This window comes from Carassius gibelio, chromosome A3 (genome assembly GCF_023724105.1).
Source record: "Carassius gibelio isolate Cgi1373 ecotype wild population from Czech Republic chromosome A3, carGib1.2-hapl.c, whole genome shotgun sequence".
Lineage (NCBI taxonomy): Eukaryota > Metazoa > Chordata > Actinopteri > Cypriniformes > Cyprinidae > Carassius > Carassius gibelio.
This window is the reverse complement of record NC_068373.1, coordinates 8,944,856-8,969,274: the sequence shown is the minus strand read 5'-3', so window position 1 is coordinate 8,969,274 and position 24,419 is coordinate 8,944,856. Positions and strand designations below refer to the sequence as shown.

General features: G+C 36.8%; 1 protein-coding gene across 1 annotated transcript in view; it reads left to right on the top strand.

The window, feature by feature from the left end:
- The window catches only part of LOC127941447 (glutamate receptor ionotropic, NMDA 2C-like), a 67,966-nt gene that overhangs the window by 34,246 nt on the left and 9,301 nt on the right, over window positions 1-24,419 (top strand). Inside the window, exons 4-8 of the mRNA XM_052536490.1 lie at window positions 232-346; window positions 12,907-13,118; window positions 22,061-22,229; window positions 23,237-23,390; window positions 24,181-24,306. Coding sequence (XP_052392450.1) covers window positions 232-346; window positions 12,907-13,118; window positions 22,061-22,229; window positions 23,237-23,390; window positions 24,181-24,306 — 776 coding nt within the window. The remainder of the gene's footprint in view (window positions 1-231; window positions 347-12,906; window positions 13,119-22,060; window positions 22,230-23,236; window positions 23,391-24,180; window positions 24,307-24,419) is intronic.

Here is a 24,419-nt window from a genome sequence, read left to right as displayed (position 1 = left end):
ATGTTATTGTTAACAGAAAACTACAAACAACCTAGAACATCAGTGGTTGCTAGGGTGTTCAGGTTGGTTTTTAAGTATGTTTTTAGTATGTTGCAATGTGTTATTTTGGGCGGTTCTCAGTTGCTAGGGTGCTTCAGGTGGTTACTAGTGTGTTGCTTAATGACCACCAACAATATGTATAAAAAGTAAAACCTGAAATGTCTTGTTTTCATTCTTTTATTGTTTTCACAGGCACATGCTGAATGTATCCTGGGAGAACACTGACTTTTCCTTCAACAGTGATGGATATCTGGTCAACCCTTCCATGATCATAATCACCCTGGACCGCGGTAGACTGTGGGATAAGGTACAAATGTTTTTTTGCCTGTAAAACTTTGTAACATTTCATTTTCTTCTGACGTATTCTATTCAAAATGTTGCAACTCCAATAGCATCATAAATTTTAATGCACCTCCACAGGTTTCATTGCCTTCAGGCTAGTTGTGAGTCAAAATGCCATAGATAAATAGCACGTACACCTTATCGTTATTAGTTTGAAAAGCATCAACTTTCACTTTTTATGTTTAGAGAATGGAAATTGGAAACATCCTATTAAACATTTATGTTTTTCCCAGAGCTAAATGACATCATCTGTGTACTGTCTAGTTTCATGAGCAAACCATTCTCAGAAGCACTGCATTTTTATAGTGGTCACCATGAATGATAGCACATTCACACGGTCCATCTTCACACATCAGAGATAGCAGATGATACAAATTGAAACAGGCTGCCTTAATTCATTCATGGAAATGTGCACAAAAAACATTTCCGTGACTACTTTCATGCAACCCCAACACTGTTTACACGGCCAGTGGGAAAGGTGCAAATAAAGACTGTTTTGGTTCAGAGCCTCAAAAAACTGTGTCCAGCAGTCTTTAAGCTATTACTCGCTATTGGTATTTTCTTCATTTTGGACTCGGTTCATTATTGGGTGTGGAATCTTGCCCAAAGCATCCTGGCAGAGGCCACACTTTTTTTTTTTTTTTTTACCTCCAGGTGGAGTGAAGTTATATCAGGAACTGAGAGTGATGCAATGCTGGTCTGGATCACCACTGAGAGAGAAAGCCATAAAAAAATGGAACAAAGCTCAAATGAGGCCATTCCAGTTTGGTGTCTGACCCAGCACAGTCACCACTCTCTGTTGAACACACACAGACTGCTGTAATCTGATGTTTTCTAGTATTTAAAACAAGATGGAATCTCCTCACATTGGGATTCTATTACTTTTTACACTGATAAGAAGTTGATACAGAGCTAGCTAGAGCATGTTTTTCACAACATCAATAATATGTATTTTGGTTTAATTGGTGTACATACACCATTAAATAACATCCTACCAGTGGAAAATTGGAAAGCCTGCTCTTTCATAGCTCAGGAGACTTAGTGAACTTCATACATCAACCTTATATTGAGCATAAGGTCTCACAATTGTGTGATATAAAATCACAATTGCAAGAAAAAAGTCAGAATTTGTGAGTTTATATCATGCAATTGCAAGAAAAAGTCAGTTATTTTTATTCAGCAGCAGTCACGAGCTTCCATACAGAGGCTTCTCAATAGAGATGAAATATTATCTTAGAATAGATCTGAGACATTACAAGAATTTGATGAGGAATATTAGATGTTGCTTTCCATTTAATCTCACTGCTCTCTAGCTCTTTGAAGTGACAGTACACCCAAAAATAAAAACTGTCATTATTTACGCACCTTCATGTCAATCCAAATCCTTATTACTTAATAGTAACACTTTATTTTAAGGACCAATTCTCACTGTTAACTAGTTGATTATTAGCATGCCTATTACTAGCATATTAGCCTTTCATTATTACTTATGAAGCACATATATAATAATGCCTATTAGGACTGTCTAATTGGCAATAGTTAAAAAAAACTAATTGAATTTAGAATATTCGCCGAATTTAAAATAAAAATCCACATCTTCAGAGATTTAATGTCTTTGATTTGCAATTGATTTTACCACAGGCTCAATTGTCAGTTATTTCATTATTTCATAAAGATTATTTTATTTTCTTGATTTTAGGACAAACACAGTGTCTGGAAATTACATTGAAATAACATGACTCTAAATCTAATGCATCCTGAGAGTGTTGATTTGGTCCATAAAACAGTATAAGTTATGCCTAAATGAACCTTAAATCATGATGAAAATATGTCAACTGACCACTTTTGAACTGGTTCGTCTAAATCGGACGTACGGAGCACATAAAAAAAAGACGTCAAAAATGTCATTCTGGCTCCTCAGTGGACGTTTTTTCAATGTCAGCAAAGACATAAAAAAGACGTCCACTGGACGTAACTTTGCCCAGTGGGTATGCCCCCAATTACCATTACAAAAATCTCAATCTTAAACATTTGCTCATTCTGTGTATTTGTGTCGTTAAAGGAAGCTTGATTTCAAATTTTATTACTAACTGAATTGAATTTACAAAAAAATAATAATAATAATAAAAAAATACAAGTACACAGTCAGTAATAAATTTATAAAACAAATGACCTCAATTCACTTTGAGGTATTCAAAAAATATGACCACACTGAATTTTTACAAGCAAAGATTTAAGAGCCATGTACAATATGTTAGGTAAATGGAACATCAGATGGCTTTGACCTGTAATGACTGTGAAATGTAGTGTGCAGACAGTAGACAGGATAATTATATGTGCAAATCAGACAAATATCCCATTGCAAAACATTTCTATCATAAATTTACATTATAAATAAATTAAAGTTCCATTTTTGATTGTTGAAAGACTTTCTTCTGTGGAAAATGAGTAATAGAACCGTGTCAGATATTTCAGTATCGGTATCAAAATATAGATATGTATGATAACACTACCATGTAGTTTATTTCTCCAAGCTCTGAGACATAAATGACGCTGAGCTCCACCTCTGTCTGATCAACTCTTCACCCGCTGCAGCGGTTCAGATATCAGCGATTTGATTGGTCCGTTTATGATCGGATATTTTTATTGGCTACTAAAGTGCTTCAGAAATTTGAATATCAATTCAAATTGTGGGTGTACTCAGTAATGATTTAAAGTAACGAAGTAGATTATTCTGCTTAATTAAACATACAGCTTTAAAAATATACTGAAAAAAGTAAAAGTACCCGAAAAAATTACTTAATTACAAGTGAGTAGTTGTAGTTGTAGTGTAGTGTAGTCATGTAGCCTATTCTAATGCTTTGAATAAACATGCATTAGTAATATTTTGCTCAATGCACCTTCTTGTGGACTCATGAGAGAAGCCAAAAGCTTTTCATCACCCTAACTGAAATTATGCATTTTAAATTTGAATATTATTTGAATATTGATAACATACTGTAGAAGTAAAAAATGTGAATTTAGTTTTTTATCCATTGCCTTATTCTGCAAGGCCACATTTTAGATCCTTTAATCCTACCCCATACATAAACTTAACAAATACCTAACTATAATAATAAGCAGCAAATTAATTAAATTCAAATTTATTTATATAGTGTTTTTCACAGAAAATGAATGTGTCTACATTACAATTTAGAGTGATCTGTTATTTTAGGACTTTAAGACTAAAATTAGGACCTCTTTGAGGGCAAAAGTTGGAGAATTGGTCTCCAAACTAAAGTGTGACCTACTTTTGTTTGTGAAACACAAAAGGAAAAATATTGTAGACTGGGCCATTCACTCATTTCTATTGTGGAACGATCCTTCAAAAAAGGATCATAATTTAGCATGAGGTGTCATTAAAGTAGACTATATGATATGATATGATCAACTGAGACTTTGAAAAAACTATCTTAAAAGAATGATTTGTTCACGTTTTCAGTAAATGATGTTCTTTTTCACACAAAGCTATCATGTGGCTTTAGAAGATATTAGAACTTGTGTGGACAACTTTAATGATCATTTAATGAAGCATTTCCATTTTCATTTTCTGGTTTCCTGTTGCAAGTTCAAGAACATGAGTCTTTTTCCTTTTTGTTGCATTTGGAAGAAAATAAAGTCAAATGGGGTCAGAATGACATGAAGGTGAGAAAATGATGACAGAGTTTTCATTTGTCTGTGAACTCTTCCTTAAACAGATATTTCTCCCTTTGTGTCGCAGTCACTCTGACTTTGTTATCTACTTTCTTTGAGCCTGATAAACAAAAAGTGTGATTTTTTACTTTCTTCAAAGAATGAGGCCTCTTTTATCCTGCTCATGTATTCACAAGTAGTCTTGGTGCATGATGACAGCAGGCATGATGAACTTCTTTTGATGAAATGGATCGTCTCGCTGTGTTGTGCACATGACTCTCTCTGCTCTCATTGACAATCTGTCTCTCACCATTGTCCCTTGCCTCAGGTGGGAAATATACAACTCTTATCTATGGCTGTTTTGAACATCTTTTTCAGTGCCGGGCTGAAAGAGTGCTTTTCCATTCCAGGCCTCTTTGCTTTTCTGATGTAATGTACTGTGCAGGTAATTTATTAGGCAGAAGATTATACTTTTCAAACACAGTGAGGCTGAAAGCCAGTGATAACTCTTTTCTTATGACTTCACTATTGTCATCTTCCAATGACACATTTTTGTCAGAAGCTGCTAAGGTGCCCTTAGGTGGGAGAGGAGAACATTAAGGAGCAGACATCAAAGGTTGGCCTTGCTTCAGTTGCTGAACTGTGATACAGAGTAAAGAATATGCAAATTACATATTATAAAGCAAAGATAAATTGATTGCTCGATCTTCATAGTAAATAAGTTTATGTAATGAATCCCACTTGAGGCGAGTTATAGATGAACCCAAGTGAGGCTTTATTCAATTTAACGAGAAAAAACTAAACTAAACCATGTGAGACTGTGGAGCAGAGGTTCGTGGAGCAGAGTTGGACCTTCATCGTAGAATCGTGGTGGACCTGGACTATGGAGCAGTAACAAGCCTGGTCTATGGAGCAGTGGAGGACCTGGACTCTGGAGCAATGATGGAGCCCATGAACCGTGGAGCAATGGCAGGCCTGGAAGCCAGGGCAGAGCCAAAGATCACCACATGTCAGGAAGCCATGGAGGAGCAGAGGCATGGGCAGATCACCTGGCCTTGATAGAACAGCACAGTAACTTAACAGTTTCAGTGGCAGTAACATGAAAGGCAGAGAGTTTATGAATGTTGGATCAAGGCTCTGGCTGTGATGATCACGACCCAGTGAGACACAGGGAGAGAGAGATCCAAGTGTAGGTATGTTTTTATTAGGGTAATCCAAAACAAGCCAGGGTCAAAACCAGAAAACAGTCCAAACAAACAAACAAAGAAGGAGCAGGAAGGGAACAGGAACAGGAACTCGGAGAGCGAGGAACTCGGGAGACGAGAAGACTGGGTAAGACATGAAATGGAAGGTAAGGACTCCATCAAGACAACAGGAAAAGACTGGTAGTGCCTGCGGGGAAGTGAGACCACTAGTGGACACCCAGGGAAACAAAGACCAGACAGCGTGACATTACCCCTTCCTCCACGGAGCAGCTACCAGATGCTCAACCCGAAACCAAGAAGAGACCAAGGAACACAGAGACAAAGAGATGGGTCTTTAATCTAGATTTAAACTGGAGTGTGTCTGCCTCCCGAACAATGTTAGGTAGGTTATTCCAGAGTTTAGGCGCCAAATAGGAAAAGGATCTGCCGCCCGAAGTTGATTTTGATATTCTAGGTATTATCAAATTGCCTGAGTTTTGAGAACGTAGCGGACGTAGAGTATTATAATGTAAAAGGAGCTCATTCAAATACTGAGGTGCTAAACCATTCAGGGCTTTATAAGTAATAAGCAATATTTTAAAATCTATATGATGTTTGATAGGGAGCCAGTGCAGTGTTGACAGGACCGGGCTAATATGGTCATACTTCCTGTTTCTAGTAAGAACTCTTGCTGCTGCATTTTGGACTAGCTGTAGTTTGTTTACTAAGCGTGCAGAACAACTACCCAATAAAGCATTACAATAATCTAACCTTGAGGTCATAAATGCATGGATTAACATTTCTGCATTTGACATTGAGAGCATAGGCCGTAATTTAGATATATTTTTGAGATGGAAAAATGCAGTTTTACAAATGCTACAAACGTGGCTTTCTAAGGAAAGATTGCAATCAAATAGCACACCTAGGTTCCTAACTGATGACGAAGAATTGACAGAGCAACCATCAAGTCTTAGACAGTGTTCTAGGTTATTACAAGCAGAGTTTTTAGGTCCTATAATTAACACAGTTTTTTCAGAATTTAGCAGTAAGAAATTACTCGTCATCCAGTTTTTTATATCGACTATGCATGTTTCACCAGGCCGAAAAGAAATATAGAGCTGAGTATCATCAGCATAGCAGTGAAAGCTAACACCATGTTTCCTGATGATATCTCCTAAGGGTAACATATAAAGCGTGAAGAGTAGCAGCCCTAGTACTGAGCCTTGAGGTACTCCATACTGCACTTGTGATCGATATGATACATCTTCATTCACTGCTACGAACTGATGGCGGTCATATAAGTACGATTTAAACCATGGCAATGCCCTTCCATTAATGCCAACAAAGTGTTCAAGTCTATGCAAAAGAATGTTGTGGTCAATTGTGTCAAACGCAGCACTAAGATCCAAAAAAACTAATAGAGAGATACAACCACGATCAGATGATAAAAGCAGATCATTTGTAACTCTAAGGAGAGCAGTCTCAGTACTATGATACGGTCTAAATCCTGACTGGAAATCCTAAACATATACCATTTTTCTCTAAGAAGGAATATAATTGTAAGGATACCACCTTTTCTATTATCTTGGACAGAAAAGGGAGATTCGAGATTGGTCTATAATTATCTAGTTCTTTGGGGTCAAGTTGTGTTTTTTTGATGAGAGGCTTAATAACAGCCAGTTTGAAGGTTTTGGGTACATATCCTTATGACAATGAGGAATTAATAATAGTCAGAAGAGGATCTAGGACTTCTGGAAGCACCTCTTTTAGGAGTTTAGATGGTTTAGGGTCTAACATACATGTTGTTGGTTTAGATGATTTAACAAGATTATACAATTCTTCATCTCCTATAGTAGAGAATGAGTGGAACTGTTCCTCAGGGGGTCTATAGTGCACTGTCTGATGTGATACTGTAGCTGACGGCTGAATGGTTGCAATTTATCTCTAATAGTATCGATTTTAGAAGTAAATCGAGAAGTAGTTCATAAAGTCATTACTGCTGTGGTGTTGGGAAATGTCAACACTTGTTGAGGCTTTATTTTTCGTTACCATACTTGTAACAAGAAGTAGAATTTACAATTTTGTCTATATGAAGTTTGCACAAAACTAAATAATGATCTGAGATATAATCACTTGGCTGCATAATTTTAACAATATCAACATCAATTCCATGTGACAGTATTAAATCTAGAGTATGATTTCGACAATGAGTAGGTCCTGAAACGTGATATCTAACCCCAATAGAGTTCAGAATGTCTATAAATGCTTCAAATGAGTTATACTTGAAGCCTGCCCTCTGAGAAATCCTGAAAACGTTGTTATAAATTGAAGCAACACCTCCTCCTTTGCCTTTTAGACGCAGCTCATGTTTATAACAGTAATCTTGGGGGATGGACTCATTTAAAATAATGTAATCATCAGGTTTTAGCCAGGTTTCTGTAAAACGGAGCACATCTAGATCATGATCAGTGATCATATTATTTACAAAAAGTGTTTTCGTAGAAAGGGATCTGATATTCAATAAGCCAAGCTTTATCATTTGTTTATCCATATTGCATCTGTTTTTTATTTGTTGAACCTCAATTAAATTGGTCATCTTAACTTGCTATGGACGTTTTTTTTTGTATTTTCTAGTTCAGGGAACAGACACAGTCTCTATAGTGTGATATCTAGGTTAAAGAGTCTCTATGTGCTGATAATTAGCTGACCTATGTGAAGTGAGGCAGCTAGCAGACGGTCGGTTTAGCCAGTCTGTCTGCTTCCTGACCTGGGCCCCAGTTAGTCAAGTATAAACACTAAGACTAAACCATATTTAACCATAATACTACTACTAATTCTACTACTATCCTAACAAAATACAATGAATTATGGATTGATGAGCTGCTGGGTTCATGAATATTAATCACGTTGTCTGCGTTCGGTCAAACTGATTTGCTGAAATCAAAACAGGGACGGTAATAGAGCATCACAGTCCCGCCCACAGCTGGTGCCGGAAGTAAAAATTCAATGCAATTTCTGCATTGACATTTGGGGTATAAGCCATAAAAACATAACCATACATGGTAGACTTAAAACCAGCTACGGCTGTACTAAGCGATAGTATATGCTCATATAAAGGTAAAAGGATCACGGGGCACTAACCTTGTTTTGATATAAATGCCTTTTATTCGCGATATCTTGGCTAAGTACTTCATTACCCACAATCCTGAGCAATCCCACAATCCCACTGTGTTGCATCTGATTGGTGGAGCCATAGACAGTAGGTGGAGCTCGTGTAACCGTCTGGTTAAACCCCGGGAAGGTCCGTGAAGACTGAAGATCATTAATAAAAAAATAAAATAAAATAAAAACCTGTGTTGCGTTTTTTGCAAGGTAGACTTATCAGTGCAATCATGATCTCCTTGGCTGCCATGAGAGTTTTGCAGGGAGGTTGGTAAGCTGTAGCCTTCATATGGTATGAGTCATATCAAGCATTTTATAATGCCACTGTCAAAACAATATTTAGCCTAGGCATACCTTTTTGTGTATTTACTGAACATTTGTGTAATGGCAACGACATGTGTTGACGACTGAGCGGTGATTGCAGTCAGGTACAAAGCACTGCACCATGTTGCTGACGTTATTGTTAACCACTTTCACACACGCACACAATATGTAAAATACACGATGATAAATATAAAAATCAAAACACAATACCTATATAAAACACTTTATTTAGACGATTGTAAATTCACTACATTCACTATATAAAATAAAATTCACTGGAGGAAAAAGTGATCAGCCGTCATCAGATTTGGAAGTCGCTCAAAAGGCTCGTTGCCTCGTTCGCGGTTGTGGCTTCAGTCGAATTCAATGGGGCGCGGTGGTTTATGGGATGAGTAGTTCCTGCGCTCGAAATGAAAATATGTACACAGTCTTGTACCTTTGACTTTTTTGGGATTTTCTCTTAATTATTTCACTCGAAATTATATGTTATATGCTTATGAGTTCAGCCGTAGCTGGTTATCTTCACACATGCTCTAAAACTCTTTAGATACGGATTTTCCGAAAGTCAATGGGAGAAATGAATGGGAAATTTACTTCCGGCACCAGAGCCCTCTCGGGCTGTGGGCGGGACTGTGATGCTCTATAGATGAGCGCATTAGATTTGCTTATTAGCTCCGCCCACTACCGGAGAAATCGGCATATCTTCTGCTTGTTCTAAAAAATTGAATAAATGAACACCATTCTTTTGACAGGAAAATAAAACAAATAATATAGTTAACATGTAGCGCTTCTATTCAGTGTGGTAAGACTCTCACTCTCTCTCTTTGCATGTGTGAGAAACAGCGCTATCAGTAAAGCGATGATGAATCGTGCGCCTTCAAAGAGTTTACACTTTGACAAATACAGGTGCGCTGTGCTTTACAGATCGCTTGATAGAGAGTGAAACTCTGAAGTGCTCAGTCAGTGTTCAGCGAGGGAAATATATCTGTGCTAATATTATAATAGCCTCGAACACACACACTGGCGAGTAAAATCTAAGAATTTATTAGCAAATGGCTAACGATAGACATCATTTAGTCGCCCAGAGTAAGATTTAGTCGCATATGCGAGTGATTTACTCGCAATGTAGAGGTTTGCCATGATGTAAAAAAGGCTTTGGCTTGGCAGGCATGACGTGAGCAGACTCTGGCGTGGCGGTCGTGGTATTAATAAATCCTGACATGATGGTCGGGGTTTTGTAACACTCTGATGTGGTGGTTACTGTAGGATTGCAGGGTTTCACGTCTGCAATTCCTACAGTAAAATAGTGCAAGGTCAATATATTGAGCCATAGTCCATTGTCAACAGAAAACATGAAATAAAGTGCATGCATCTGTAATAAAACATCCCTTACATGGCTCCGTGGGGTGACTAAAGGCCCCACTGTAGTAAATCCATGCATTTTTGAAAGATAAATATCCAGATTTTAAACATAATAAACACTTTTTTTCTCACATCTGCTGATGCCGAAGGGCCCCTGGAGCCGTGTGAGGGATGTTTTTTTACAGATGCTCGCACTTTATTTCACGTCTTGACTGTTGACAACTAACACCCGCTTACCCCCATCGAAAGGCTTGGACGAGCAAGGACAATTTTTTATATAACGGTGATTGGATTATTCTAAAAGAAGAAAGTCATTTACACCTACTGTAGGATGCTTCGAGGATGAGTAGAAGATGGACAAATTTTCATTCTCGGGTGAACTAACCCTTTAAAACTGCTGCTGTCACTCCCATATTAAAAAAGCAAAATAGTGATTCAAACAATCTCAGTAACTTCCATCCAATTTCTCATCTTCCATTTATTGCTAAAATGGTGGGTGTTGTGTTGTCTTAATTACACAACCATTTAACGGTAAATTTTGAGTCTGAGCCCCTTCAGTCTGGGTTTAGGAAACTGCACAGCACTGAAACAGCCTTGGTTAAAGTTGTTAATGACTTATTCTTAGTTTCTGATTCTAGCGCTCTCTCGGTTCTCATCTTACTCGATTTTAGTTCAGCCTTCGACAATGTTGACCACATACTTTTACTTAATCGACTGGAAACTGACTTTTGAGTATCTAGGACTGTCCTAGATTGGTTTAGGTCATATTTTATGGGTCGCAGTCAATTCGTTTTTATGGATGGTTTCAGATATGGAAGCGTCAGCGCAAGTTCTACTATGAAGACTTAATGCCACGTCACATAACAATTAGATCTAGCCAATCGGCACTCAACATGAGGAATACAAAAGCCCTCTACTCACCCTTCACTGTTTGCAGATACTGCCACTGTCATTTTTCCTCCATCCTCCACACCACCACTAGGTCGGCCCCTTCCATGTGGGGGTAGGCTTCGCGCTGCCTTCGTCTTCGGAATGAATAGCTTCACCTCCTCTTTTGGTACAACTGATGTGGATCCTGTTTGTAGTGGTGTCCCACAGGGTTCAGTTCTTGGTCCCCAGCTTTTTAGCATTAATATTTATCATGTTGGTCAGCTATTAAGATCCCTTGACCTTTGCTACCATTTCTAGCTGATGATTCTCAGATTTATATACATTCTCAACCTGGTCAATTTGTGGATGTCCCTCATCTTTCCAACTGTAAGATTTCTGAGATTAAGTTGTGGATGTCTAAAAATGTTCAGTGTCTGAATAGCTCTAAAACTGAAAAAATTTTGGTTCTTTAGATCTATAAGTTGATGGTGTTGCCCTAGAGCTACAGAGTAAACTAAAAAATCTTGGTGTTATCTTTGACGACACCCTTTCATTCAAGCCTTTTTTTTTTATCTTAGAAATATCACGTATTCGGTCCATGTTGCCCTTTTCTGTTGCTGAAAAATTTATTAATTCTTTTGTTTTCTCACAAATTGATTTATTGCAATGATTTCCTTGTTGGAGTGTCCAAATCCTCTCTTAGCAAATTGCAATACTTGCAGAATTCAGCAGCTAAGATTTTAACTGGGGTTAGGGTTAGTGACCATATAACTCCTGTTTTGAAGACGTTACACTGGCTCCCTGTTAAATACCATATAGATTTTAAAATCCTAATGCTTACATACAAGTCTCTGCATGGTCTTGCTACACAGTATCTGGCAGATCTTTTAACATCTTATATGGCAGTTCTCTTAGTTGTTCCCAAAACACGGTTGCGATCCAGGGGTAAAGAGGGCCTTTTTAACATATGCTCCAAAACTATGGAAATGACTCCCAATTGACGCTAATTCTTTAACTGTTTTTAAAACTTTTCTCAAAACATTCTTTTTCAGAAATGCTTTATTTTATTAGTTTTTATTATATTGTTTTGTGATTTATGTTTTATGTAAGCTTTCATGCACAGAGCCTTGAGAAAGCAACTTTAAGGCGCTAGATAATATAAATTTATTATTATCATTATCATTATTAAGTATTGTATTGTTGACCAAAACTATGTTTGGATATAAGAACTTTAATTTTGCAAAGATTCATGAAGAGCTGTACATTATTTAACTGCTTTTATGAGTTATTTTATGAGTAAGCACACAGTAAGAAAAAAACACACAGATGGGATTCCAGTCAGGGACCGATTTCACACTAGACGAGTAAGTCTGGACAGTCTTTTGCTTAATAAAAACAGAAATTAGTTTCACTCTGTGGTCTTGTGTTTTCCCTGATGAAAGGAGCTAGCCGATATATTACAATTTGTCTATATTGCTAAGCACCATAAAATCTAATTAATATAATTATCACACAGAGATTTGCATCGTCATTTAAATACAGCCTTGCTTTCATTTCCTTGATTAGGTTGAAACAGAAGTCCTCATCATATATATTATATGGCATTTTTTCTCATGGGTCTTGTCTTTGCTTTAACAGGAATAATAATGATCTGTGTTAAACCCGTTTGAGAGGAAATTGACAAAAGCCTCAAATTCTGCACACTGAATACATAACAACCCAAGTGTAAACGGAAAACAGAGAAAAATTAAGATAAATAACAGTCCCTCAAGTCTCTTATTTTGCACATTTGGATACTTAGAATGCTGAAAATATAGGGGAAAAAAATGTTTTATGACAAAGTTTTGGATATCTGCCTTAGCTTTATGAGTGTAAGTTATTTTATTGTAAAACCCCAGGACTAAATTCAACTGCGTTAAACTTTAAGCACGTTAGCATCTCTCTTTCACAGGTGGGGAATTACGAGTCGGGTATCCTTCAGATGAGATACCCTGTCTGGCCACGTTATGGGACCTTCCTGGAGCCTGTGTCTGATAACCGTCACTTGACAGTGGCCACACTGGAGGAAAGGCCTTTTGTGATTGTAGAAGCTGTGGATCCTGTTACTGGCACCTGTCTCAGTAACACCGTCCCCTGCAGACGGCAGTCAAACAAGACTGAAACGTAAGTAATCATGTTTTGGTCTGCTTAAAGAAATTCTGTCATCATTTACTCACCCTCATGTTGTGCCAAACCTGTATAGACTTTATATTTTGAATAATGTTGTGGTCCAAACAAAATGAGATGAAAACATGAATTAAAAAAGTGTGAATTTGCAGAATTACAATTAGATCATACACTAATTGCATCAGATTGCCATTTGCACATTGTTTTTTGCAGTGTAGAGCATTATAACCAATTGCCCATATTTCTGTTGAGCTTATGAATGAAATGTCTAATCAGAAGCATTTAGATTAGTCAGTGCTAAAAAACTGTTTGATTGAGTGCACACATTTACTGACTGAATTATGCATGCTCACAAATTCTCTCAACATAAACAAATGCAGAAAATATGTAATTAAGAAATTAATTTTGCAGCTTCAATGATTATAAAGGGGAGTTTTTGTGTAACATGCACTAAACTACTCAAAACACAACCAAATACAAAAACTGAACGGGCAACACGTGTTGTCAAACTGATGAATGCATTCTTGCAGAATAAACATTAATTTCTTACATATACAGTATATATACCAGTGCTAAGCTGCAGCTGTCATTATCACCCAACTACACAGCACAGTAAACTTCTGACAGCCCTGGATAATTAAGAAGACCGGGGCTAGTCTTAAGAGACAGAGTCTTTATCATATTACTTGCACAATGAGAAAATGTGACTGTATTAACTGTTTTGTTGCTCTTCTGTTGGATATAATTCTGGCTTCAGATGGTCAGGTGTTGCTGTTAATTTGAGATGCCAGATTTTTGCAATAATGAATTAGATAAAACAATGTTAGACAGATGTCAACATGAAAAAAAACAAACAGAAAACAAACAAACAAAGGAAGCAAAAAAGGGGCACTGGTAGCAGGAATGTGTAGCAAATGGTCTTCTATGGCCAGGTTAAAGTAACCACACTCTTCATGGAGTACAGTTAGGGAGTAATAGAAGTACAGATGCTACTTTTGTTTTTCAGTATGTAGCATTGGGAAGTCTGATTAATTTGAGTGAGTAATCATAAAATTATTCATTTTAATTAAAATATATCATGTTATTGGAGCAATCTGAGAATTAAATTATATTGTATTATATTATATTACTGTATAATATTATTGACTTCTAAAACCTATTTTAGTTATGCTTTATTCATCTGCCACAAAAATTTATTTTTGCTACTTTATATTTTCTGCCCCCTCTCACCTTTTTAGCAAAGATTGATATAGTACCAAAAAAAAAAAAAAAAAAAAAAACGGCAACAAAAGGTTTTAAGGCAGTTTTTTTTTTTGCTGTGGTGTGTCAGTAGGAAATATCAGTTTAGATTTAAAAACATTTTTTCATTAACTGTAATAATCCAGTGAGATTTTTGTGTGCAGAAGGAGTCTGACAACAGCTAGTGCTCCACATAGAGATCTTTTCTCATCATAATCTAGTTTATCTGAAACAAAGATTTAGAAAAACTGAGACAACATCTCCAACATGCTTGAAGAAACATTCCTACAAACCTTCAGTATCTGAAAAACTATGCACAAGTGCACCTAGGACAAAAATGTAATAAATAAATAAAATCTGTTTATGAAATTATTTTTGAAAGCATCCTCACTTTACAGCATTTTTTTTATTAAAGTGCCTAAAACTTTTCACATCACTGTAGCCTTGCTGGTAGGTTTCTTCAAGTGTCTTGTAGACGTTGCCACAGTTCTTCTGGACTTATTTTTTATTCATTGACAGCTATCGTTGTAAAGCATTATAATCTGTTGTCTGTTTTTGGTCCTTCACAACCTGGGAACTGCTTGTGTTCAGCTCTTGATGAGGATAGCTGGATAACTCAGAGAACGGAGTGGTAATTAGCAGAGCTTATTAAAGCTGCTCTGGACTCAAACCCCTCACGCTCTGCCTCCCCTCTCCAAACACTCACACAGTGTTGTGGTAGGCCCATTAACATGTTATTTAAGAATCATTCCCTCAGGATGTTCTACTCATTACTTTGAGGCCAAACCACAAGAGCTCCTGGAAACAGATGAACAAAACAAAGCAAATTAACATGGATGGGAAATACTTACTGTAACGGCATACAAACTCCATAATCATGGGAAGAAGGAGGCAGGAACCGGCGAACATTCAAATCAAAACTTTAATAATCAAATAAACATAAAACAGCGCAACAGCCGTGCACAAACAAAACTAAAACACAAAATAAAACCCAGGACTGGTCCTCTCTCGTCCTTCGCTGTAGTCGCTCCTTTTTTGTATCCTTCCAATCTCCTCCGTAGGACTCGAGACCGGTGAGTGGAGCAGGTGTCGCTCATTTCAGGGACAGACAGAAGGCTGTTTAAATGTTGTGATCTTTCCCAATCATTTTAATACAAGAATGTTTTCATAACAACATGAGCCGCTTAAAATGATTAAAGTTATTAACATTACAGATATTCAAAATGGTAAGCAAGAGCTGCTTTGTTTACAACTCGTATATCAGTCCCTCCAGAAAAATGTGATTATGCGATCGCCTGATTTAATGCATAATCAGCAAAAGGCCGCATATTTATGCGGGGTCGCATTTTTTTTTTATATGACGCTCTTTTGCCGCATAAATTGACGATTTCAGAAAGCAAAATATGCGGGGCTAGCATGATTTCATAATTTTCCCCCTATTGCCATGGGAACCTTATGAAGTGACGTAATTACGTGACGTGAACATCATCTGCAAACCCCGCGGTGAAACCAGGGTGAAACTTGAAGCGCGCAAATTATTCTTATTTGCCAACAAAAATAAGCGCAAAAGAACGCGCGAAGCAGTTTTCCGATTTGTTACATGACAGTGGAGCCAAATTATATTGTGAGAACTTGCGGAAACTGCAGTTTGATGAAATAGAGAAAAAAAAGGTGATTCCCCCAACACCCCCTTCTCACTAGGCTACTAACACTGTTGTGGTTTCATTCAGAAGTTGATGCACCTCTACAGTTGTAAGATTGCACTTTTTTGTTACAGAACAGTACCAAAAACTTACAGTTGTAATTATATTAGTAGTATGTAAAATAATTTACGTTGCAGTAAGAGATTGCAACTTAAATATTCTGTGATTTAGCATGCTCACGTATGCGTATAGGAAGTAATAGGAAATTACTCTTTACATTAAGGTAGTAGTAGTAGTAGTCTAGTGTTGGGGGAATCACCTTTTTTTCTCTTTTTCATCAAACCGCAGTTTTTGCAAGTTCACGCAATTTCATCGCATAAAATTGCAAAAATATCCTGCATATTCCATCGCATTTTTTAAAGAAAACGTGCCACAAAATCAAGGATTTTTGCCCGCAACAATCACAAAACAAATCTGCGTTTTTCTGGAGGGACTGGTATAACTGCGTTTATCTTGTATATCTTTGTTTTGGGTTCTTCTTTTGAATGATGAATATATACTATTAATAGCTGCTGATATGAACAGCTCATTCCTCTCAGGCATGCACAGAATGCACGTGTTAGTTTGCTGTCGGCTGCAGTCTGTTCGGTGTCTTCCATCGCAGCTTTTTGGTCCAACGTTGCCGACACGAGGTGACAACACCGTCGGCTTTCGTTGCTGCTAGTTCTTTAAAGTCGGCTTGATGTGTCCCAGCCTAAAACAATAGTTGTTGTGGTTTATAGTGATGATTGTGCTATCATGTGGGTGGGAGTTTATTGTGACTCATTGCCTCTAATCTCCTTTATGCCACACACCATTAGTCAAGAGGTTACATGAAAGGTTAGAGAGCGTAGAGTGTCATTAGAGCACTCTGCATTTTGCATCTCTCTTCCACACTTTTCTTTTTTTCTCTCCTTTATTCATGCTTTTTCCATCTTTATTTATACTGCTTTCTAAGGCATGTGTTTGAACAAAGTCATAAACTTTGGTTTGCACTACAAAGATTAATGTTACCTGAAACGGTTCAGAAATTGACACGATGTAACTTCTTTTGAGAAATGACTTTTGAGGATAGTCTGCGCGGTGGCGCAATAGCTGTCTGGTTTAGGGGTGGGTTTTGTTTCAAAGGGGAGGGCACAGTGGCACAAATGTGTGAATGTTCCCTGAAAAAGAATGTTATCTGTGGGCTACTTACCATGGCAACAAATGGATGATGCACTGAATACCTCAGTAACATACATACGAATTGGTACATATCTGGCTGTAAATGGACCCATGGTAATTCCTGTGTATGGTTAGTTATTCTCCCAGATTGCTCCAAAAATCTGTTGTGTGTACAGGAGTTTACTGGTCCGTATACACCTCTTTTCATGCAGTAATAATACAGGCTAATTTAAAGCAAAAGTAAAAGTATATTTGGGTACACGTAGCCGACCTCTCTCATTCACCACAGATCCAAATGTTTCCATATTCGCAGTGTATTTGAACCAAGGCTAAACTAGGATTTGTACTTCATGCTATTCAAATGTACCACCGTGGTCCTGTGCATACATTGAATGGAACGGATTGTAAAACAGACTATTTAAATTTACTAGTGTAACTTTTTTTTATTTTGATTATTTTATTTTGATAATGAACAGGCTGTGCTGTTTGCATTGAATATACAGTGTGCACATGAGGTGCAACAGCTGAAACATAAAACCTAGCAATCAGAACACTCTAGCAACCACCTAGCAATGCCTTTGCAATCACTCGCATTTTCTTCAAGAAATGTGTTAATCCAGCTCTATACTGCTTATTTTACAAAAACACACACACACCGAAACACACACAGGAGCGTTCATGCTTGCTTTATTGCCTGCAGTCCATGTTAAACCAATATGGAGGCCTGCTATTGTTTTCCAGGGTTGTAATTATAGTTGGCTGAAGGCTGTACTCTTTATTTTTCCTTGGGCACTGTGAAATGAACTGGAGCTCTGAAAACAAATAATGCTCTAGTGTAGAAAGCTGAACCAAAATAATGCTCCTAAAAGCTCACATTTTAGCTCAAATCACAAATGCTCGGGAAACATTTAAAGCGTATCGATTGAATTTCTCTGAGTAAGTGAACCTATTGATGTAGCAGTGAAAGTGTTTTGGATGGCTGTTCTGCCACACGTCTCACTAATGTGAACTGGATGGACATTTCTACTACTTTGTTAATGCATTAACCCACTCCCTGAAACTGATGCTCTTCCTCACTACAACAGCAAGAATCTGCACTTAATATTGATCTTTCTGTAATTACTTTCTGCTTCTTAGAGGGAGGACAGGAAGGGGATGGGATTGGGAAATGTAGGTGTCCGACTCAACTTATGCATTGCTCTCATGAGCACCACAGATCAGAGCACCTGCACATAGAATTTATTCTAGTATCAACATCAGGTTGATCCTGGAATAACATTACTGTCAACCAATAATGTTGTACAGTTTTCTTGTGGGGATGTTTTTTTCCCCCCATGAAACAATGTTTTCTAAAAACAATTCTGCTGTTGCTTGTAATAGCGATACAAATAATATTTGATTTTTAAATACATTCAGCTGCCATCTTGCAGATTGTAGACTTGCACACACCCTTTTAAATAATGAAATAATCGTCGAAATACAGCACTTTCATACACAATGTTTGTAGACTGTGGATAAAATGTTTTGATAAAGTATCTGTGATTAACTGTACATCAATAAATGACACCAATCCCGTGCTATGAACAATGTCATTAATTTTTTTTAATGTGTCTTAATGACATAACATCTCATTATTATGAGAAAATATGTTGTTTAAATGACATAACATCTCATTATAATAACATTGCTTAAGGAAATGAAGCACGTTTTTATTGTATCTCTGAGAAGAGCTGAATGTTCAGAAATGTTTTGATGTCATTTTCTATTCCTCTTACCTCCATATAATGCATATTAAAGTAAGCTGCATCCCAAATTACGTACTATACACTATGTACTCATACTCTATGCACTCAAATATGAACTATGTACTCAACCCTGTAGTGTATGAATTATATAAAGTTATTTTGTCATTCATAATCGGAGTCTGATAGCCCCTCCCCCTTCGATATGTAATTAAATCTGTGACAGTTCAGTCAAGTGTCCAACATTCAATAAATATTTTTTTTTTTAGGTTAAGTGCATCATCTGGGTGTTCAAAGTTCACTTTTTCTTTTTGGAATTTTCAGTGTGAACATTCTACTCACACTATTTTTACTAATAAAAACGTCATAAAATAGTGCATAACATGACTTGGGACGCACTTTCACAGAAGTGTTTTAGTCCGTCTGCTGTTTTTGTTTTGTGCAGGTGTCTTACGTGGTATATTTTCCGAAATCTTAAGTCAGACCATTCTGTTCTTGCTTTAAATCTTGAAATTATACAATCTACACTGTAAAAAGAATCAGTGACATTTACAGTAAAATACCATACTGTGATTTCCAGAAGTTCACCGTAAAAAATATGGTAGCAACATTTTAGGTTTTACAGACTTAAATTCACATACCATATTTCATTAACTGGTTTAATGTTAATAAACCAACATACTGAAGTGTTAATATCTGTTTTGAACCATTGTAATGCACTGATAACCACCAAAAATGGGTGGTGATGAGAAAGTCACATGATGAACCAAAGCTCATGACAAACAGCTTTTCTATGAGCTGAGGAGGCCAATACTTATATATAGAAGGTGCACAGTGTCATTCACACAAACACTAAACCCCATCATGGTGACACACGATACTGAAATAATGCAATAAACATTAATTTAACAACTTCAGATGTAAGATTAAACTATAATGTACAAAACTGATAAGAAAAAAATATGAAGTGTCATTCAGGGAATTCTGGGAGTGTCAATTTATGGTTTTTCACTGTAAGTTATACAATGACTTCCAAAAAAATGTATTTTTAATAGTATTTTACTGTAAAATGTAAAATGTAATTACATTTATTCACCGAATATAGTATGTAAACTTACTGTTAACCAGTTAACAGGTTTTTACTGTAGGATTTTTACAGTATTTTACTGGTAAAATCTTTTTTTTTTTCAACTGTTCATGCTACATGTTGTCTGTTCAACATAAATTAAAAAATACATTTCCTGTTGTACTGAAATCATATCGAACCATGACCCCAAAACCGAGGTATGTACCCAACTGTGACTATTATTGTGTGAAACACTCATTTGTCTATTTGTATTTATATACTTGATTTTATTCTTATTTATTGAATTTATTGTATTATTTTTTATTTACATCGTATGTCACTGTTATGCCTGCAGGTAAATGAAATCCTCTTGTTGCAGCACCTGATCTAATGCGATTGTATTAACAAATTATGTAAATACTATGTGAAATCTGATTTGATCATTCGGACTGAGAAAAAAATTACATAAATCTTAATTGAACAAAGTATCTGAGCCCCAGTTTTATCCTGATGGCAGTATGTACAGTCTCTGTACAGTAACAGCTCTTATCTGATGTGAGCTCAGCCTAGTGATCCTACACGCCGTTTCTCTTCCATCTTTATTTGGTTGTGATTAATTTGAGTTGGATTTGTGTCCTTCCATCTGCCACAGCTACGACGAAACACTAGGACCTGTGGTGATGGCCACTACCCATCCACCCACTCATTGCTGACGTCACACGTCCTCTCACCATGTCTCATCATCAGTGCTCCTGTAATCTTCCCTTGTTTAGTTACTTGCCATTTTTAGGTTCTCCCAGAGGACACTTTCTTGTGTTGTCATGTGTACATTGATGCTATTTAGAGACTATAACCATAAAGGCTCCTTGTTACACATTCAGAATGCAGTGTTATTCCCTGTCTGGCCGTAGAAAAGCACAAACAGCCTTCGCCACTGCCGTTAAACCGTGTGAATGGATTTATTGGAGCTGTCGTTAATCACTCATGATTGGATGTAAGTTTCGACTCGACATTCATAATCGAGGAAACAGGCCAAGACTGAGGAAGCAATGTAATGTTAATGAGGCACAGCCACCACTGAAAGGTTTTTCATTTCAGATATCTGCACAGAAATGGCCCTTTTTGTATTTATTTGTTGGCGGTGGCAAATGGATTGGCACTGAACATAATTACAAAACAAGTCTGAGTAACTAATGACGGATGCAAATAGATTATATACAAGACATTGTTCTTGTATCGTGTCTGACCTATTTAAAACTTCTCACGTACAACAAGCTGCACCTAAAGACTAAACATCCATGTTTGGGTTTGGTCTTAACATTCAGAGATATTTTAAAAGCATTCAGACTGAACCATGTTCACTTACATTGTGAAATTGCCTGTTACAGCTCATGTTCATAAAACACCTCTTATTGAATTGAAACCATCAGCCTTCTTGGATATTTAACCACTAGGCCACACCAGCCAAAAAAGAAACACTTGCAGTTCTCCATCCATCCATTATTGGTGGTGCTTTTTTCACTGATTCATTTTGTGGTGGGGAGATGGTGTGTTACTTTTCAAAGAAATCAGACTTACAATTTTGTGGCGATTCATTGAGATCTGTTTACAGTGTGCTTGTGCTTCTTGAGATTTAGATTCAGATTTGTGAAATGCATCATTTACACCTCATTGACATATTTAAAGGAAGTAATCTGATTATAAAATAATTTGCAAATCGAATACTGCTATGACTGATCAGGAGAGCTTTTGTCGGATTCTTTTAGTTGCAAATATAATAAGTAAAAGTATCAAATTTCTCTTTAATATGCAGTACAGTAGAAGTCAACAGAAGTATATATACTTGAGTAAAGCACCAATATCTTCTACATCACTGGTCCTTGTAGGTTTGGATTTCAAATTCTTGTGAATACTGCCATTGAAAATTACAGTTCTATGTTAATGACGTCTAAATGCGAAGAGAAAACGTTTAACTGATTTTTTCTATTTGTACAGTTTCTGTATTTTTTTTTCAAACTTGATAAAGTTCCCGTTGTGTTCCCACAGGATAGTCGGACACACTGAGCCTTACACCAAACTATGCTGCAAAGGCTTCTGCATAGACATCCTGAAAAAGCTCTCTCGCAACATCAAGTTCTCCTACGACCTCTACCTGGTCACCAACGGCAAACATGGCAAGCTGGTACGAGGGATCTGGAACGGTATGATCGGAGAGGTGAGAAAACTTCATGAAACTAAATTCACCCAATTTACTTTCATAAAACACATGGCTGGTCTTATTTTTAAGGATTCAATGGTCTTCTGCATAATCTTACTTCAATGTCAACATTCCCCCTCCCTCTCATTTTTCAACTCCTCTCCTCCAACTAGTCATTTCAATACCAATTTTTCACCATCCAATCAATTCTTGATGGATAAAATCAAGTGCCATTTTGTTAAATAAAATACTACATTGTACATATAGTAAGTAAAATGGTTTGCAAATGCTTTAAATGTCATTTGCAGATTCTAATGCAAACTAGTTCTATAACTTATTTAGCGTCTTTGATGTCAAGCTAAACAAGAAAACCAAGTCTATATGAGAGAGACACGGTTGACTCCAGAATTTGCTCTAAAAGCTTGTTCATTCCAGCGGACGTGACTGGCATTGAAATGACACAAACAACCTTGTAAATATACATCTCCATCAAGCAAGTCGACGTTTGATGCACAGTGGCATCTAAAGAGTTTCAGACTGTGATGTGTGCTTTTGCTTTGTCCTGCATTTATTGCATTTTTTTTTCTGGGATGCAATAAAACTATTGTGCTCATTCGGGCATTATGGATGATGTGGGTTAACTAGAGAGAGAGAGCCTGGATTGTAAAACACACACACACACACACACACACTCACTCACTCCCATAGTGATTACAGGACTAGCACAGTAACAAAAAAACATGCTTACGGTTATTAAATCCACAATTCACCCAAAAATGAAAATTATGTAATCATTCCAAACCAACATGACTGACTTTCTGCTGTAGATTTGTAGACATTTTTTAATTAACCTCTTTTGGATATACAAAAATAAATAAATATGCATGGTAAAAAAGATACATTTTCACGCAGAAACTGCAATTTTACAATGAATTAAAAACAGCAAGTGACACATTCAATTATGCAGAATGCAGAACTTAAACTCAGTATATATACAGTATATATATTTGCATCTATCTTCTCAGGTGTTTTATAAGCGAGCGGACATGGCCATTGGCTCTCTGACCATAAATGAGGAGCGCTCTGAAATCATCGACTTCTCTGTGCCGTTTGTGGAGACTGGCATCAGTGTGATGGTGGCCAGGAGCAATGGAACCGTGTCTCCGTCAGCCTTCCTGGGTAAGAAATATAAAAAACTAGCACAGCTGATCATGTTTTTACAGCTAAATCATATACCAGTGGAGCATCTACAGTATAACTGAAATGCATTTTTATCCGCCATTTCCTGTGAAGAAATTATTTAGAAATCACACATTACTTAAGAATTGTGCCTAATTGTTTGATATTTTAATATTATTAATATACTATTATATATGATTATATTTATTTATATTTTAATTTTAGTGTAAATTTAGTATTTTAGCCCCCCCCCCCCCCACCCCCACCAAATTTTGTAATTTTTGTTCTTCGACAAACATATTTTAGTTACCAACACCAACATTACTTACTTTCAAGTTTTTAATCTGATATTTCTATTTGATCAGTATTAGTTAATAACAATAAACCTTGTAGTTGTTCTTAACTAACTATAAAAGTACTGGTTTCCAATGTTGACACTATATTATTTTCAGTGATGTAGTCAGTTAGTCATCCCATAAATCCTTTTGCACATTTTTCCATTATATTGCAAACAATAAACTTTCCCAGAAGCCAGAATTCATAGTAAAACACAACAGCATACTGTCATTTCATAAAACAAGATGTAGTTATAAATATTCACAGTGCAGTCTTACTCGTGTGTGTTCCTCTTGTTTAATGGCATATGAATCGTGCGGACTTTAATTTGCACCTCATTTTGCATGCATCATTTACAAATTAAAAATGGTCTCACAGTCCTACTACAATAAAAACCAAGTCGTTTGGGAATACCGTCATTTGCTTGATCTGTGTTTGTCTGTCCCTCTTTCAGAGCCCTACAGCCCAGCGGTGTGGGTGATGATGTTTGTCATGTGTCTTACAGTCGTGGCAGTGACTGTGTTCGTCTTCGAATACTTTAGTCCTGTGGGCTACAACCGCAGTCTGGTCAATGCCAAAGGTCAGTGTTCTGCAAACACTTCAGGAACTGTGACAGATGTCAGGTTTGACAGAATATAAGCAAGGGGAAAAGATAATTCATGTATGAGAGAAACGCTTTATTACTCAGATGGT